Source organism: Pleurodeles waltl, chromosome 4_1 (genome assembly GCF_031143425.1).
Source record: "Pleurodeles waltl isolate 20211129_DDA chromosome 4_1, aPleWal1.hap1.20221129, whole genome shotgun sequence".
Classification (NCBI taxonomy): Eukaryota; Metazoa; Chordata; class Amphibia; order Caudata; family Salamandridae; genus Pleurodeles; species Pleurodeles waltl.
In genome coordinates this window covers 746,808,251-746,825,914 of record NC_090442.1, presented here as the reverse complement: position 1 = coordinate 746,825,914, position 17,664 = coordinate 746,808,251, and the positions used below count along the sequence as shown (strand labels likewise).

The 17,664-nt window shown below is 49.1% G+C and overlaps 1 protein-coding gene across 1 annotated transcript in view; it reads left to right on the top strand.

Moving 5' to 3' along the window:
- The window catches only part of PAX4 (paired box 4), a 234,916-nt gene extending 217,643 nt beyond the window's left edge, over positions 1 to 17,273 (top strand). Inside the window, exon 10 of the mRNA XM_069227551.1 lies at positions 17,085 to 17,273. Within this exon, the coding sequence (XP_069083652.1) occupies positions 17,085 to 17,273 (189 nt within the window). The remainder of the gene's footprint in view (positions 1 to 17,084) is intronic.
- The last annotated feature ends 391 nt before the right edge of the window (positions 17,274 to 17,664 follow it).

The window sequence follows — 17,664 nt, the reverse complement described above, 5'->3', positions numbered from 1 at the left end:
ACAGGTGTCACACAGTAAATCAAGAGTCTCATACAGCCCACCCAGGGACCTAGGAATGGCTGCAGAGATCCTTCATGGAAGTAAAGCAAGACTGAAAGCGATACTGCGGATCTACATGGTGATTCTTCCTGCAAAACTAAAAGTAATACATGCTGAGAAAACACACTTCTTCGATACTCCAAAAGTGTTTTGGGACTAGTTTGAAAAATGGCACCCTGGATGAAATGGACAAAGACCAACAACTTCCCCAAGGACTCAAGGAGAGTGGATGATGGAGATGATCGAGGGGCTCAAAGAAACCCTATCAGCAAGGCCTGAGGGCGGACAATTGAGGCTTATTAGATTTAGGGCAGAATGCTGAGGGACAAGTCACAGATGCTCAAGACTCCTAGCCGTCATCTTCTCCTTCCACAGAGTGAACATTTACTACAACCTTGATATCCTTTTCTGTGTTTGGGGTTTAATGGAATTGTAGGTGGGGCTGCAGGGGGGGCTAAATCTCCTTTATGGTCCTTTCAAAAACAGAGCTCTTCCCCGGCAATGAAATCATCCTTAACTTGCTGGCATCAGGTATTGAAATGGATACCATGACATGGTGCGCCAACAGCAGAGACCAGGTCTCAACTTAAAACATGACACTATTGGAGGGCTTTACTGGATGGGACATCATAAGGATCTCAATGCTTGGTGATGTATGGGAGGGAAGCTCTATGCAGACCTTTCAGCATTTCAAGGCTACATACGACATGCATAAAACACAAGTCTACCGTTATGTCCATCAGCGTCACATTCTAGAGGCTCATCAGAATACCCTACAATCCCTATCAGCTTGCAAACCCCCTAGAGATGTGCATTTCTACTACTAGACTGGGGGTAAGGGGATGCGCAATACTACAACTAGACCTGGGGAAGAGGATTTCACAATTATGTCGCACACTGGTGAATAACACTCCCAGCCCTATGTTACAACTGAAGGAATGGTGGGAACAGGATATAGGTGAACTTGATGAGAATGATTGGACGGAAACCAAGATGGATCCCAGAATATTGGCCATCTCCATGCACTTGCCACTAATTCAACCTATATATCTACAATCAATCAATCAAGAGATTTATAATGCACGCTACTCACCCGTCAGAGTCTCAAGGCGCGGGGGTAGCTACTGACGAAGAGCCATGTCTTGAGGCGTTTCCTGAATGTCAGGAGGTCCTGGGTCTGGCGTAGGTGGAGCGGTAGGGAGTTCCAGATCTTGGCAGCGTGGTGAGAAAAGGATCTTCCTCCGGCAGTGGTGCAGCGGATGCGGGTGACGGAGGCGAGGGCGGGCTGGCGGAGCGGAGATGTCTGGTGGGAGTGTGGAAGGTGAGTCTGTCGTTGAGGTAGGCTGGACCTGTGTTGTGGAGGGCTTTGTGTGTGTGTGTGAGGAGTTTGAAGGTGATCCTCTTCAATGCGGGTAGCCAGTGTAGGTCTTTGAGGTGCGGTGAGATGTGGTTCCGGCGTGGAATGTTGAGAATGAGGCAGGCGGATGCGTTTTGGATTCTTTGCAGCTTGGTTTGGAGTTTGGCCGTTGTTCCTGCATAATGTGCATTACCGTAGTCCAGTCGGCTGCTGACCAGGGCGTGGGTGACAGTTTTCCTGGTTTCGACGGGGATTCACTTGCTGAGTCATGCTGAGAGTAGAGTCCAGGATGAATCCTAGGTAGCATGCGTGGGTGGTGGGTGGTGGGTGAGGGTGCGGTTCCTAGGGAGGTGGGGTTGTTCCATGCTGAGGGGTTGGTCCCGGAAGATGATGATCTCTGTCTTGTCTGTGTTTAACTTGAGGCGGCTTGCTTCCATCCAGCCGGCGATGGCGTGAAGTCCATTGTGGAGGTTGTTTTTTTCAGTTGTAGGGTCTTTCGTGAGGGAGAGGATCAGCTGGGTGTCGTCTGCGTAGGATACTATGTTGATGTGATGGGTTTGTGCGATGTTGGCGAGTGGGACTATGTAAACGTTGAAAAGCGTTGGGCTGAGGGAGGATCCTTGGGGGACGCCACAGATGATCTTGGAGGCTTCGGACAGGAACGGCGGAAGGCGGATTCTCTGGGTTCTGCCGGTGAGGAATGATGAGATCCAGTCGAGAGCCTTGTCACGGATTCCGACATTGTGTGGAGGCGTGTGCGGAGGGTGTGATGACATACAGGGCCTGATTCTAACTTTGGAGGACGGTGTTAAACCGTCCCAAAAGTGGCGGATTTACCACCTACCGTATTACGAGTCCATTATATCCTATGGAACTCGTAATACGGTAGGTGGTATATCCGCCACTTTTGGGACGGTTTAACACCGTCCTCCAAAGTTAGAATCAGGCCCACAGTGTCTAAGGCTACGGAGAGGTCCAGGAGGATGAGTGCCACGGTTTCTCCTTCGTCGAGCATGGTCCTGATGTCATCCGTGGCAGGGATGAGAGCGGTCTCAGTGCTGTGGTTCTTGCGGAATCTGGATTGGGAGGTGTTGAGCGCCTTGTTGTCTTCCAGGAAGTGGGGGAGTTGGCTGTTCATGATTTTTTCGATGACCTTTGTTGGGAAGGGGAGGAGGGAGATCGGACGGTAATTCTTGGGGTCGTCTGGGTCCCCCTTGGATTTTTTCAGCAGGGCGTTGACATCTGCATTTTTCCAGCTTTCCGGGAAGGTGGCTGATTCGAAGGAGCTGTTGATGATGTTCCAGAGGTGGGGAGCGATGATGTTGCTGGATTTATTGAAGATATGGTGTGGGCAAGGGTCTGATGGGGAGCCGGAGTGGATGGGGGCAATGGTGTTGGCGGTGTCTTCTTTGTTGACGAGGGTCCAGGCGTAAAGGAGGTTGGTGTTGCTTGTGGCGTTGGGTTTGTGGGCGTCTGTGGTTTGCTGGTGGGCCTGGGGGTTGAAGCTGTTGTGGATGTCTTCTATCTTTCGACGGAAATGGGAGGCAAGGGAGTTACAAAACTCCTGTGATGGTGGGGGTTCGTCGGTGCAGGTCCTGGAGTTGGACAGCTTTTTGATGCTGAAGAGCTCTTTGCTGTTGTGAGCGTTGGTGTCTATGCGGCTTTTGAAGTAGGTTCTCTTGGTGTTGCGGATCAGCTGGTGATGTTTGCGGGTGGCAGTCTTGAGTGCGATGTGGTTGGATTCGGTAGGTTTAAGGCACCAGGTTCTCTCCATTCTGCAACATTCCTGTTTGGAGTCCTGTAGGTCAGGAGTGAACCAGCTGGCCTTGGTGCTTTGGAGGGTGTCTGAGGGTTTTTTGAGCGGTGCGAAGATGTTGGCGCAGTCGTCTATCCATCGATGCAGGTTGGTGGCGTCTGTGTCGGGGTCCAGGGTGCCAGGGGGTGGGGCCTGGGCGAGGGTGGAGAGCAGTTGCTCCAGTAGCGTCGGGGGGGTTGTGTGCGATGATGGTGAGTGACAGGTTTCTAGTAGGAGAAGTGGATGCAGTGGTGGTCTGTCCAGCTGAGTTGGGTTGTGTCGCTGACGGCGATGTGGCTGCTGGCTGAGAAGATGGGGTTGAGTGTGTGGCCTGCGGTGTGAGTGGGCGAGGTGACGAGTTGTTTGAGGCCGAGGTTGGTGAGGTTGTCTATCAGGTTGGTGGTGTTGATGTCGTTTTTTTCTAGGTGGAAGTTCAGGTCGCCGAGGAGGATGTAGTCTGTTGAGGCGAGGCTCTGGGTACTGACGATGTCGATGATGGGGTCGCATAATTGAGGTCAGGGGCCAAGGTTCTGTAGATCAGTGTTCGCTTGAGGGTAGTGTTGACGTGGATTTTGAAGTGGAGGTGCTTTGCGAGGTTGAGGGTGCTGTGGGTGCTGGTCGCGACTTTGATGGTGTTTTTGTGGACTATGGCGATTCCTCCTCCTGGTTTGTTGGTGCGGTCTCTTCTGGTGATTTTGTAGCCTTCTGGGATGGCTATGGCTATGTCGGATTCCGAGGCCGAGTTTGTCTAGGTTTCGGTGAGGAAGGCAATGTCCGGTGATGTTGAGGTCAGTAGGTCCCAGAGTTCGATTGCGTGTTTGTGGACGGAGCGGGTGTTGAGTAGAATACAGCTGAGGTGGTTAGTCAATCTTCCTCAAACAAGGTGGTTCAATGCTGATCATTGCACATTTGGCAACAGTGAAGTCCGAAAACATATGTATAAAGGTGCCAACCTGGTGCAGAAACCCAACCACCACGGGTTTCAAGAAATGCACAACCAAATAGGCGGTAAGCAGACCGGCTATGTAGTGTGCTGTATATAACAATATGCAAAATTCAGAAAGAGCAACCAGGGCACTCCACGGTAAGTATCAGTTATTTAATCCTTAGTGTTACAAGAAACAAACAGATATGGTAAGGAAAGTACAAGTCCATGTAAACAGTTGAATATACGTGAGATCGGTGACAGCCAACACGTGTTTCGTCCTCGCGGACTTCTTCAAGGCTTCAAAAATATATGTATTCGGATAGCTTAGGACTTCTGTGTGCAGTAATTCAGCACAGCCATATCAGAAAAAATAAGTATTACGTCTCCAGGTAAGGGAGGTTTCTGTCACCGATCTCACGTATATTCAACTGTTTACATGGACTTGTACTTTCCTTACCATATCTGTTTGTTTCTTGTAACACTAAGGATTAAATAACTGATACTTACCGTGGAGTGCCCTGGTTGCTCTTTCTGAATTTTGCACAGCTGAGGTGGTTGTTGGCAGCTCTGTCGTGGTGCTTTAGGAAGCAGGAGAAGTAGCAGGCTTGGCAGGAGAAGGGCCCCTTGGTGTTCATCGGGTGGAATGGAAGCAGTTGAAGGAGAGTCCTGCATTGAGGGCGTGGAGGTCACTGGCAGTGTAGTGGCATCTGGTGGTGCGGGGGCCCCGTGGGCCAGGGGGACTGGCGCTGGGTGCAGTCCAGGCACAGATGGGCGCAGACGGGCTTGCATCTGGCGCACCTCCGGCGCGCCAGCGGCGTGACCGACATTAAGAAGGGGAGGAGGAAGGGAGGAGCAGCTGGGAGGCGGAAGGGAAAAGCGAATGAGGGTGTGGGGGGGGCGGGGCCACAGGGACGCAGCGGCAGGAAGCAGAACGGCTCGGGGGAGCCAAAAACACAGCGCAAGGGGCAAAAGCGGCACAACAAGGGAATTTAGGTACAATAAGAATAAACAGAGCAAAATACAGAAAGACAAGGCACAACTGGAACGCTTACCACTAGACACCAGGGATGAGGTGGTGAAGGGCCTCGAACACGCAAAGCAGCGTGGGCGGGGGTCAGGGACACGGGCGCAGCTAGGTGGTGCTGCGTGTGTGGGGGAGCAAGCTCTAGACCAAAAACAGGTCAAATCAGTCCCTGCGACACGCAGCGACCATCATTAAGAAGGTGAGGAGGGAGGAGCAGCTTGGAGGCAGGAGGGGAAAGCGAATGGGGGTGTGAGGGGGCGGGCCCGCAGGGATGCAGCGGCGGGAAGCAGAATGACTCGGGGGAGACGAAAACACAGCGCAAGGGGCAAAAGCGGCTCAACAAGGGAATTTATGTACAATAAGAATAAACAGAGCAAAATACAGAAAGACAAAGCACAACTGGAACGCTTACCACTAGACACCAGGGATGAGGTGGTGAAGGGCCTCGAACACGCGAAGCAGCGTGGGCGGGGGTCAGGGACACGGGCACAGCTAGGTGGTGCTGCATGTGTGGGGGAGCGAGCTGTAGACCAACAACAGGTCAGATGTCTCTCCCTGCAACGCGCAGCGACCGCCATTAAGAAGGGGAGGAAGGAGGGAGGAGCAGCTGGGAGGGGAAAGCGAATGGGGGGTGCGAGGGGGGCGGGGTCGCAGGGACGCAGCGGCCGGAAGCAGAACAGCTCGGGGAACTGAAAACACTGCGCAAGGGGCAAAAGCAGCACAACAAGGGAATTTAGGCACAATAAGAATAAACAGAGCAAAATACAGAAAGACAAGGCACAACTGGAACGCTTACCACTAGACACCAGGGATGAGGTGGTGAAGGGCCTCGAACACGCAAAGCAGCGTGGGCGGGGTCAGGGACACGGGCACAGCTAGGTGGTGCTGTGTGTGTGGGGAAGCGAGCTCTAGACCAAAAACAGGTCAGAGGTCACTCCCAGTGACGCGCAGCGACCGCCTTTAAGAAGGGGTGGCGGGAGGGAGGAGCAGCTGGGAGGTGGGAGGGGAAAGCGAATGGGGGCGCGACGGGGCAGGGCCGCAGGGACGCAGCAGCAGGAAGCAGAACGGCTTGGGGGAGCCGAAAACACAGCGTAAGGGGTAAAAGCAGCACAACAAGGGAATTTAGGCACAATAAGAATAAACAGAGCAAAATACAGAAAGACAAGGCACAATTGGAACGCTTACCACTAGACACCAGGGATGAGGTAGTGAAGGACCTCGAACACGTGAAGCAGCGTGCACGGGGGTCAGGGACACAGGCACAGCTAGGTGGTGCTGCGTGTGTGGGGGAGCAATCTCTAGACCAAAAACAGGCCAGAGGTCACTCCCTGCAACGCACAGCGACCGCCATTAAGAAGGGGAGGAAGGGAGGAGCAGCTGGGAGGCGGGAGGGGAAAGCGAATTGGGGTGTGGGGGGGCGGGGCCACAGGGACGCAGCGGCAGGAAGCAGAACGGCTCAGGGGAACCAAAAACACAGCGCAAGGGGCAAAAACGGCACAGCAAGGGGATTTAGGCACAATAAGAATAAACAGAGCAAAATACAGAAAGACAAGGCACAACTGGAACGCTTATCACTAGACACCAGGGATGAGGTGGTGAAGGGCCTTGAACACGCTCAGCAGCAAGGGCGGGGGTCAGGGACACAGGCATAGATAGGTGGTGCTGCGTGTGTGGGGGAGCGAGCTCTAGACCAAAAACAGGTCAGAGGTCAATACAAGGGTGTATTATAGCCCCACTAGACTGAGCAAGATGAAGTCAGGGCTAACCCACCACTGTATACATTGTGGGACGGACCAGGCATCTTCCTTCTATATGATTTGGGGAAGGGTATGCCCAGATGTGGGTCCTTTGCTCACTGTGCCACTGGATTCAAGCTAGCCTGGCTGATGAAGGGTGATACCCTGAAACCGGTCCCAGGATGCTTGTTTCTGGTCCAGGGGGGACCTAGCCTGGCAGTTCAGGCTGGACTGTGCCCATGGGGAGCAGGGTCAAGACTGATTTGCATATAGCTGGGTCCAAACTGGGGTGGCATGGGGAGCAAAAGAACGATGGATTAATCCCAAATCTGTGACTGGGGGTGAGTGGTTGAAACATTTCAGCACTCCATCCATCATCCTTTTGTGTTGCTAAAGTTTCCCTAAGTGGGAAGGGTATGCCCAGTCGTGGGTTCCTTGCTCTCTGTGCCACTGGATTCAAGCTAGCCTGGCTGATGAAGGGTAATACCCCGAAACTGCTCCCCGGATGCTTGTTTCCTGTCCAGGGAGGAGCTTGCCTGGCAGTTTGGGCTGAACTGTTCGCATGGGGATCAGGGTCAAGACTGATTTGCATATGGGTGGTTCAAAACTGGGGTGGCATGGTGAGTGTAGGAAAGTACCATCTTTCCTGGCATGTTACCCCCATTTTTACATGTATGTAAGTTTGTTTTTGCCTGTCTCACTGGGATCCTGCTAGCCAGGACCCCAGTGTTCATAGTTTGTGGCCTGACTGTGTGTACCTGTGTAGTGACTAACTGTGTCACTGAGGCTCTGCTAACCAGAACCTCAATGCTTAAGCTCTCTCTGCCTTTAAAATTGTCACTATAGGCTAGTGACCATGTTTACCAATTCTAATTGGCACACTGGAACACCTTATTATTCCCTAGTATATGGTACCTATGTACCCAGGGTATTGGGATTCCAGGAGATCCCTATAGGCTGCAGCATTTATTTTGCCACCCATAAGGAGCTCAGACAAATCTTACACAGGACTGCCACTGCAGTCTGAGTGAAATAACGCGCACGTTATTTCACAGCTATTTTCACTGCACTTAAGTAACTTATAAGTCAGCTACATGTCTAGCCTTCATTTGCTTAAGGTTAGGTCAAAAGTTACTAAGTGTGAGGGCACCCTTGCACTAGCAAAGGTGCCCCCACATATGTCAGGGCCATTTCCTCGGACTTTGGGAGTGCGGGGACACCATTACACGCGTGCACTACATATAGGTCAAGACCTATATGTAGCTTCACAATGGTTACTCTGAATATGGCCATATAACATGTCTAAGATCATGGAATTGTCCCCCCCATACCAAATCTGGTATTGGGGTGCCAATCCCATGCATCCCCGGGGCTCCACTATGGACCCCGGGGACTGCCAAACCAGCTCTCAGGGGTTTTCGCTGCAGCTACCGCTGCTGCCAACCCATAGACAGGGTTCTGCCCTCCTGGGGTCTGGGCAGCCCAGTCCCATGAAGGCAGAACAAAGAATTTCCTTTAAGAGAGGGTGCTGCACCCTTTCCCTTTGGAAATAGGTGTTAAGGGCTGGGGAGGAGTAGCCTCCCCCAGCCTCTGGAAATGCTTTGAAGGGCACAGATGGTGCCCTCCTTGCATAAGCCAGTCTACGCTGGTTCAGGGAACCCCCAGTCCCTGCTCTGGCGCGAACCTGGACAAAGGAAAGGGGAGTGACCACTCCCCTGTCCATCACCACCCCAGGGGTGGTGCCCAGAGCTCCTCCAGTGTGTCCCAGGCCTCTGCCATCTTGAATCCAGAGGTGTGAGGGCACTCAGGAGGCCTCTGAGTGGCCAGTGCCAGTAGGTGATGTCAGAGACCCCTCCTGATAGGTGCTTACCTGAATAGGTGGCCAATCCTCCTCAGAGGGCTATTTAGGGTCTCTCCAGTGGGTTTTTCCTCAGATAATGACTTACGAGAATTCACCAGAGTTCCTCTGCACCTCTCTCTTCGACTTCTGCCAAGGATCGACCACTGACTGCTCCAGGACGCCTGCAAAACTGCAAGAAAATAGCAATAAGACTACCAGCGACATTTTAGAGCATAATCCTGCCGGCTTTCTTGACTGTTTCCTGGTGGTGCATGCTTTGGGGGCTGCCTGCCTTCAGCCTGTACTGGAAGCCACGAAGAAATCTCCTGTGGGTCGATGGAACCTTCCCCCGCTCCAGCAGGCACCAAGCTTCAGCGTCACCGGTACTCTGGGACCCCTCTCATCCTGACGAGCATGGCCCCTGGAACACAGGTGACGGACCCAAGTGACCCAGACTGCCCACTGGTCCAACTGTCCAAATTTGGAGGAGGTAAGTCCTTGCCTCCCCTCTCCAGACACTAATCCTGTGCACCATGTGAACTGCAGCTGCTAGGGCTTCTGTGCACCTTTCCAAGGAATCCTTTGTGCACAGCCAAGCCCAGGTCCCCAGCACTCCGTCCTGCATTGCTCAACTCCCTGAGTTGACCTCCGGCTTCGTGGGACCCTCTTTTGTAGTGTTAAGACGACCGCCATGCTCAGTCTTCTTAAACACATGTTCAAGGACTTCTGCGGGTGCTACCTTCTTGTGTGTGGGCTTTCTACGCTGCTGAGGACCCCCTCTGTCTCCTCTCCCAAGTGGCAACATCCTGGTCCTTCCTGGGCCCGGGCAGCACTCTTTTTCTTTAACTGCGACTCTTGCAGCTAGCAAGGCTTGTCTGCGGACTTTTGCAAAAGAAACAACTCTGCATCCTCCAGCACTCCGTAGGACATCTTCTGTATAAAGGAGAAGTTCCTAGCACCTTTCGTTGTTGCAGAATCTTCAGCTTCTTCTGTCCAGAGGCAGCCATTTTGCACCGTCATCTGGGGTTTAGTGGGCTCCTGCCCCCCCCCCCCCCGGACACTTTCACGACTCTTGGACTTGGTCCCCTTCCTTTGCAGGTCCTCAGGTCCAGGAATCCATCTTCAGTGCTTTGCAGTCTGTTGTGGTCTTTGCAAAATCCTCTATCACAAGTTTAGTGTGTTTCTGGGGAAATAATAGTACTTTACTCCTACTTTCCAGGGTCTTGGAGTTGGGTATCTTGGACACCCTTAGTGTTTTCTTACTCTCCCAGCGACCCTCTATACACTACACTACCCTACGGGTCCATTCGTGGTTCGCATTCCACTTTCATAGTATATGGTTTGGCTTGCCCCTAGGCCTATTGCATCCTATTGTATTCTACATTGTTTGCACTACTTCCTGACTGTTTTACTTACCTGAATTTGGTTTGTGTGTATATTTTGTGTATTTTACTTACCTGCTAAGTGAGTATATCCTCTGAGATATTTTGGCACATTGTCACTAAAATAAAGTACCTTTATTTTTAGTAACCCTGAGTATTGTGTTTCTTATGATAAAGTACCTACATGATGTAAGTGGTATGGTAGGAACTTTGCATGTCTCCTAGTTCAGCCTAAGCTGCTCTGCTATAGCTACCTCTATCAGCCTAAGCTGCTAGAACACTACTAATCTATTAATAAGGGATAACTGGACCTGGCACAAGGTGTAAGTACCATCAGGTACCCACTATGAGCCAGGCCACCCTCCTACAGTGCGCAAAAGAACGATGGATTAAACCCAGATCGGTGAGTGGTTGAAATGTTTCAGCACTCCGTCCATCATCCTTTTGTGTTGCTAAAGTTGCCCTAAGTGGGAAGGTTATGCCCAGACGTGGGTCCCTTGTTCACTATCCCACTGGATTCAAGCTAGCCTGGCTGATGAAGGGTGATACCCTGAAACCGGTTGCACTGTGCTTGTTTCCAGTCCAGGGAGGACCTAGCCTGGCAGTTCGGGCTGGACTGTTCCCATGGGGAACAGGGTCATGATTGTTTTGCATATGGCTCGGTCCAAAGCGGGTGGCATGGTGAGCAAAAGAACGATGGACTAAACCCAGATCTGTGACTGGGGGTGAGTGGTTGAAAAGTTTCAGCACTCCGTTCATCATCCTTTTGTGTTGCTAAAGAATCCCAATTATACAACAATATTGGAGTCAGATGTGTCATGTATTATCACAGACGGTGCACAGGCATATAACGCTGCAGCCTAAACTTGTTCTTTTCTGACTTATGGATGAATGGGAAGGGAGCGCCATACTAGACTGCTGATGGCTATGGACTTTCTCATAGCTAACAGATATATAGCGCGACACTGGCGATCAACATCAGCTCTTTCAATGTTGAAATGGACCAGAGGGATAGACTACTGCACTGAGGGGATGTCTGGGGAAACATGTCAAGGTCTGGGGGGGAATGGCTCAATTGTTCCATGCAAGCAATTGCCTGAAACTGTGCGGATGGCATTTTTTCTTTCAGAATGATGCATTAGGTATCAAAGGTGCTCTTATCTCATGTTATGTTCTATAATCATACTCTCATTGCTAACACACTTGTTTTCTGTATGTTTATCTGAAAAACAATAAAGAATAAGAAAAGTGTAAGAAAAAGAAATTTGCCTGCGCCACAGCTCTGCCGATGCTGCCCATGTTTTGTACTGGTTCACTCTCCACAAATATAAGTGGAGCCACAGTGGTGGTCCTTCCCATTGATTTTACTTCTTGTAGTCCAATTTCCTTGATTTATATTGAGACCAACGTGCTGGCGAAGGTGATGGCTACCCGGCTGGTGAGAATAAAACGCTTCTTGATATCAAAGGATCAAAACGGCTTAATGCCAGCTAGGGAGACCAAGCAAAGTATTAGGATACTGCTAAGTAATCAAGCTGAAAAAATCAATGGTACCAACCACAAACGCCCTCTCCTCCCCCCCCCCCCTCACCCCCCCAAAAAAAAAATGGCAAGTGGCTATGAATGAGGGAACTTAGAAAGAAGACAAAGAGAACTGCATGAAAAATTACAGATGAAAGGAGCTGAGGTGCCTAGTCCTGAGGAAGAACTCTTAATATTCACATCCCCACTAGGGACATTAAAACACATTTTAGAGATTTTTATGCATCATGTTTTTGTCCATTATTAATAATGTGCAAAATGTGGTTTTACACCTGACTACACATATACACACTGATATTGTGTATTTTTTTTTTAAATTAATTCCCTATGATTTGTAGAAGTGCAATATTCCCGAACCTTGTTAACAAGGTCTTAGGCCTAGCAACTATCTTTTTCAAAATGGATTTCATCCTTGTCTTCCTCTGCACAAGTCATTGTTTGTCATTTCTGCAGCATGCAGTCAAGCAAAAGTATGTTTGTTTATTTCTATTATCATTGTCCATACTGTTCTCCGTGAACAAAATGGTTACTTAACTTCAAGGTCCTTCCCCTAGCTCAGTGTACCCTATTTATTCATACTAGGTTGCTGTTGCTCATGTATCTAGTTTATTGCACCAACTCTAGGTGGCATTTGCATAAAGTGATCAGAATCAATATTCATGTAATGGCATGGTGCTTACGCGTTAAGGCAATATGGTGCTTAATGAGACTGTGCTCTGATTTGCTGTGGATGTAACACCTTTGATCATACCAAGATGAGTCTGTAGTTTTAGTAATTTCATTCGTGAAACTAACACATAAAAACCCTTGATTTTGAGAGTGAGACAGACGAGTTTCCTGAAGTCTTAGGGGCTGATTATGAGTTTGGTAGTCTATGGACCGCCGTGCCTTCTTTGGCGGTCTGACCGCTGCCTCCTCGGTGGCCCGACTGCCCGATTACAATCTGTGCAGTTGGACCTCCAGAAGACCGTCGCCACCGCCGACATGTGAGCTACTGCAGCGGTAGGGACAACAGCAGTCAATGGTGGCGGCGGCGGCATTGGCACCGCCATGTGTATCATGACCTGCCTTCCGCTGACCTTTTTAAGGTGAGGCCACCACCATGAAAAGGTTGGCAGAAAAGGCAGATAAAGGGCCACAAACCAGGGCCCCAGGGCAAATAAGCCCATTTGGATTGTGGCGGGGCCAATGCTGTTCCTCCCGATGCTGGCAATGTCGGTGTGCGCACTGTTTACCATGCACGTCAAGGTGCAAGCAAACTGTGCGCCCGACTTGCTGGAGGCCCAGCAGTGTAGCCGACATTGGCTTCAGGTTCTGTCCTAGAGCTGAAGCATGCCGTCCCCTGGACTGTGCCGCCCACACACCACCGGCCCCGCAGTAATGTGTAATGTGGCAATCAGGATGCTGCCCGTTTGGTTACATTCCTCCAACGCCTTCCACGGCGGACTGGCGGTCCGCCTGCAAAACTTGTAATCGGGCCCTAGATACTGCTAAAGGTGCTGCCTGTTCCTCTCCTGATGTTGCTGCCTGCTTCGGATTTAGAATATTTTTGATTTTGCATTACTATGTGGTGTCCTGTTTGCTGAGAGCCTTTACGGCAATTATTCTGTACCATTTTTTTTAAATGTTTGTACTAGATACTGTTAGCTACAGAACTCAGTTATTGAGTGGGTCTTTATTTAATTGACTATTCTAATATTTTTGATTTGTTGGGAGGTTCCTTATCTCAGGGACACGTTACCTCATGAAACTGAGGTTTAACATAATATCTGATTCATCAAATTGCGAGTGTACTTTTGAGGTAAATATCGGGGTGTCAAAATTTGCGAGGTCCCTCATGCAACACATCTACAAGTGGGTGTAAGGAGCATGCAAAGCGATGGTGTACATATTCCAGAGGACTTGGTATAAATAGCTCCAGAATGTTTAGTGACAATGTTCCTTTGGTTTTACACGCTCAGTGGCTCATTCGGTGAAGAAAGAAAGTAGGGTTTTAACCTTGTTGATCCGTTAGGTTTTTTCATTATTTACTAGAATAGGGAGCATTTAGGCTATTTTCTGTGATGGCTTCCAAATTCTCTTTCTTTTTTAGAAGCATTATCACTAGCGGTTGTAATTTTATGATGAAAATATATATACAATTTATGAAAAGAATTAACATTTTTTGCACTCCATTGTATATGTGCAAAGGCGACAGAGTTATGAACGGTAAAGAAACTACTACTTATGACACTAGAATAACACATAAACCATTTTCAGCAGTACAGTCCTGACCTCTTGTGGACATTTTATAAAAAAAAAGATGCTTGCGCCAATTTAAATTAATCTTTCAGCTTTACAAAGGCAAGAAGTCTTCTATGCGTTAGTGTCATCTAGTGGTTAAAATATGAACTACGAGGAACTCTACCTTTAAAACATGCCATTGAACTTATTAGGCGTGTCCGCCTTGCTTAATTCTGAATAATAATTTCCTCTGCCATAAGTCACATGGGGCTTTCAGCCATTCACAGAGTAGATGCCTCAAATCATTGCCGTCCCGGAATTCTTCATTTAATTTCGACATCTTTTCACTTTCTTCTTTAAGTGTCTTGGTATAATGTAAAATGCATTCCCAAAATGAATTTCCCTGTTCATTAACACGGACACTTACACAAACCCCAGTCACTCGAATGCACATCGGAAGCGCTTTTCCTGAAGGGCTTAAGGCACTGCGTTGAATGTGTGTTGAGCACCCAAACTCATGCATTAATGTTGGTTTTTATTTCTCCTGTGTTTACTGTTTTGTATTGTTTCAGTACTAATTTGTATGAATGACTGTGCAAAATAAAGACTTGCATCGTGGTGTTTTGGTTGCTAGTCCATTTTATTCACATTTGGTCAGAAGAAAAAAAAAGCTCTTGAAAAACACACTCATACACATACACACACTACATACACACACCCACGTTGCATACGATTCGAAGGGCAAGTGGTGTTGCAGTGGGCTTTCCACCATAACAACCATTGCTTTTGACACTGCCCAAGATTTACGAGTAATCATAAATCTGTGGCAGCGTCAAAAATTGTCACCCCAGGGTTGGCGTTAGCATGGCAAAACAAGGAGGAATACTTTTACTCCTTCTCGTTTTTTGCTTTTTCTGTGTGTGCTGTATTCTGCAGCACACATAGAAGAAGCAAAATGCCATGGATGATTGTTTATGAGCAGGAAGGTCCGCCTTCCTCCACATAAACAATCTATCCACTCAACGCAGACACCCTTGCACTGTGGTGCAAGGATGCCTGCGTTGGCGCAGGCAGCTTAATTCAGCACTAACGCAGGGGGAAACGCAGGGGTGTGCCGTATTCCTGTCAATACGGCGCATCCCTGCATTTCAAAAGTGGCAGAGTGCGGCGCTGCTATTTTGGTGCAGCACCGCGCTGCGCAACTTGGTATAAATCAGAGCCAAAGTGTGCACATTTGTGAGTTTTTAAAATGCCCTAAGTATACACAATGGTTGAATGCCCTAAGAAAATATTCATTGTTCACTGATAGTACATAGGGGCAGATGTAAGAAAAGTGGCGCTGCACCTACTGCAGCACCACTTTCCTTGCGCCCCCCTACTGCCACCATGTGTGCGCGTATTTAAAATACGGTGCACCATGGCGCAGGGTAGGGGGCAATAGCATCAGTTCTTTACGCTATTGATGTATTCCTCAGGAGTAGCGCCAAAATGTTGGCGCTACTCCTGCAGAGTACATAGGGGACGATTATAAATAATGGCATGCCCCCTTTTAATGCCTGCTCTGAGCAGGCGTTAAAAGTGCCGAAAAAAATAGCACAAGGAAATCTTTTAGATTTACTTGCACCATTTTTTTGGCCCCCCCTAACGAGGGAACACCCCCCTTGCATACATTATGCCTGGTGCAGGCAGAATGTGGCCCAAGGGTTTATACATGCATTGCGCCAGCCACTTTGTAAATATGGCGTGGGGAAAATGCCACTTTAGTGCCGTCTTAACGTAAAATAAATTATGCCATTGCAGCACTAAGGTGGCGTTGGGGCTTTTAAATCTGCCTCATAGTGTCATAGTGCACTATTAAACAGAATATTCAGAATTATTGTGCAAAGAAGGATTCTTCTTTTAATTTTGATTCTTGTGGAGAACGACTGGCCTGTGGCGAGCGGCCTGATTTGGGCGGAAGAGAAGTTTGTACTGTGCCTGAGGAATAGGGGCTGTATGTCAGTATTATAAGTTTATAGGAAATGACTTGCCATCCATAATGAATGGTTTTGGCTGTTGGTTATGTTTAACATCATCAATTGGCCATGCTCTGGGAAAGTATCTCCAGGCTACTGTGAAGGTGAGTATTTAAGAGCACTATTTTATTGCAGATGACAGCACTATCATTTGTCCCTTCCTATTTGCTGCTAAAGGTCAGGAGGAAGGGCACCATGTGGAAACTACAGAAAACAATGAGGGCTCCTAAAGTCATTTATTTTATTTTCCAGATGCTTCCTTTGTGATCTTGGAGGCTGGGGCATGAAGGGTGGTTTAATGCTATGAAATAACACGTTGGATGGTAGGGGAGTTGGGGGCTTGTAGATGCTACTTCTTGTTACTCCTACCTGACAGGCACGAGGAACCAACGTGAGGTAGGTAGACCAGGCAGTGAGTGTGCAGGCGATTGTGTTAGTGGGCAGAAGCTCTTTTCTCCAGAACCTTGGATGGGATGGGGAGGCTTTTGTTAGTGAGTGCTGGTCCGAGTATATTTTCTTGAAGAGGGTGTGATGCAGGCTCCTTCAGTGGGTCTAGAAGTATTCCTTCAACGAGGGACTGGGTTTTGAGATGAATTGTTTGCAAGCCGCTTTCTTTCAGGACTTTGATGGATGGGGAACAGAGCATAGATGCTTTGAGATGCTGTTTGGGGTACCTTCAGGCATCTGTAGGGGGGTGAAAGCGAGGGATTGCTGGTTTATTCTCCTGGGATCAGTTTCTGGGTGAGTTCTACTGATCCCGGAATATATCAGAACCCAGTGGCCACTTGCCCAGCTAAACTATTAGCACAGTGCCAACGGGAATGTCGATACTTCGTTATAATGAATGCCACAGACTACTGATCAGCAAACGTTTGCTTTTTCTTTCATTTAAGAATTTTGTTAAATAAATGTCAGAAGGGAAAATGTAAGCTGGTGCGTGGTACATCAGCTGGAGGCCGGCTCATCACAGCGTTCTGCTGAATTATGTGCGCTTCCTGTATCTATGACCTTGCTGCCCGGCCTCCCCTAACTCTGATTCTGCAGGTCATCGCCAACCAGGGCTTCCAGGTTAATTGTGATGGTTTGCGAAGCCGCAGAACAGGATTTGGGCACAACAATAAGAAAATGTAACAACAGACGAGCAGAGCGCCCTTCACTTGCTGTTTATGTAACCCTTCTACGCTTGTGGTTTTTGTTTTACAGCCTAGCCACGTGCCTTCCGGCACCCTTCCCGCCAAGGAACCAAGACTTCCCGCCAGCTTCCGCCCGTATGCCAGTCCCGCAGCAGACCTCTTCCCGGGAGTATCTCTGCCATGCCCTGGTAAGGAATGCACTTGCAACCCGTTTGAAAATGAAGGTTATTTCATATACAGTAAAAAGATGCCTGTGTAGCTGTCTTTCCACTGTAAATCTGTGCAGAGCTGCAATGCCAGTATCGCAAAGCCTGACTCTCAGAAGCTTCACCTGACGAACATGCAGGGTGAGGCGTTCGCAGCGTATCATCCTGGTAAGGCCCAGTTGGAGTGGCTGTGGCCAGTCTGACGTCACAGCAGTAATAGCAGACCGAGCGAGATCGGTCCGTCTACGGAAGACTCAGGTTTACTTGTATCTGACTAGGCAATTAACAAACTGTGGTTCCAATGATCTACTCCAGTGGTTCAGTCCTTTTCACTTCTGTGGACCCCCACTTTATCATTACTGACCAAAGGTTGGGAGCCACTGATCTACTCGAGGGAAGGTGTAAAACAACTTGCCAACATATTCCAGAGTGGAAATGGGTCAG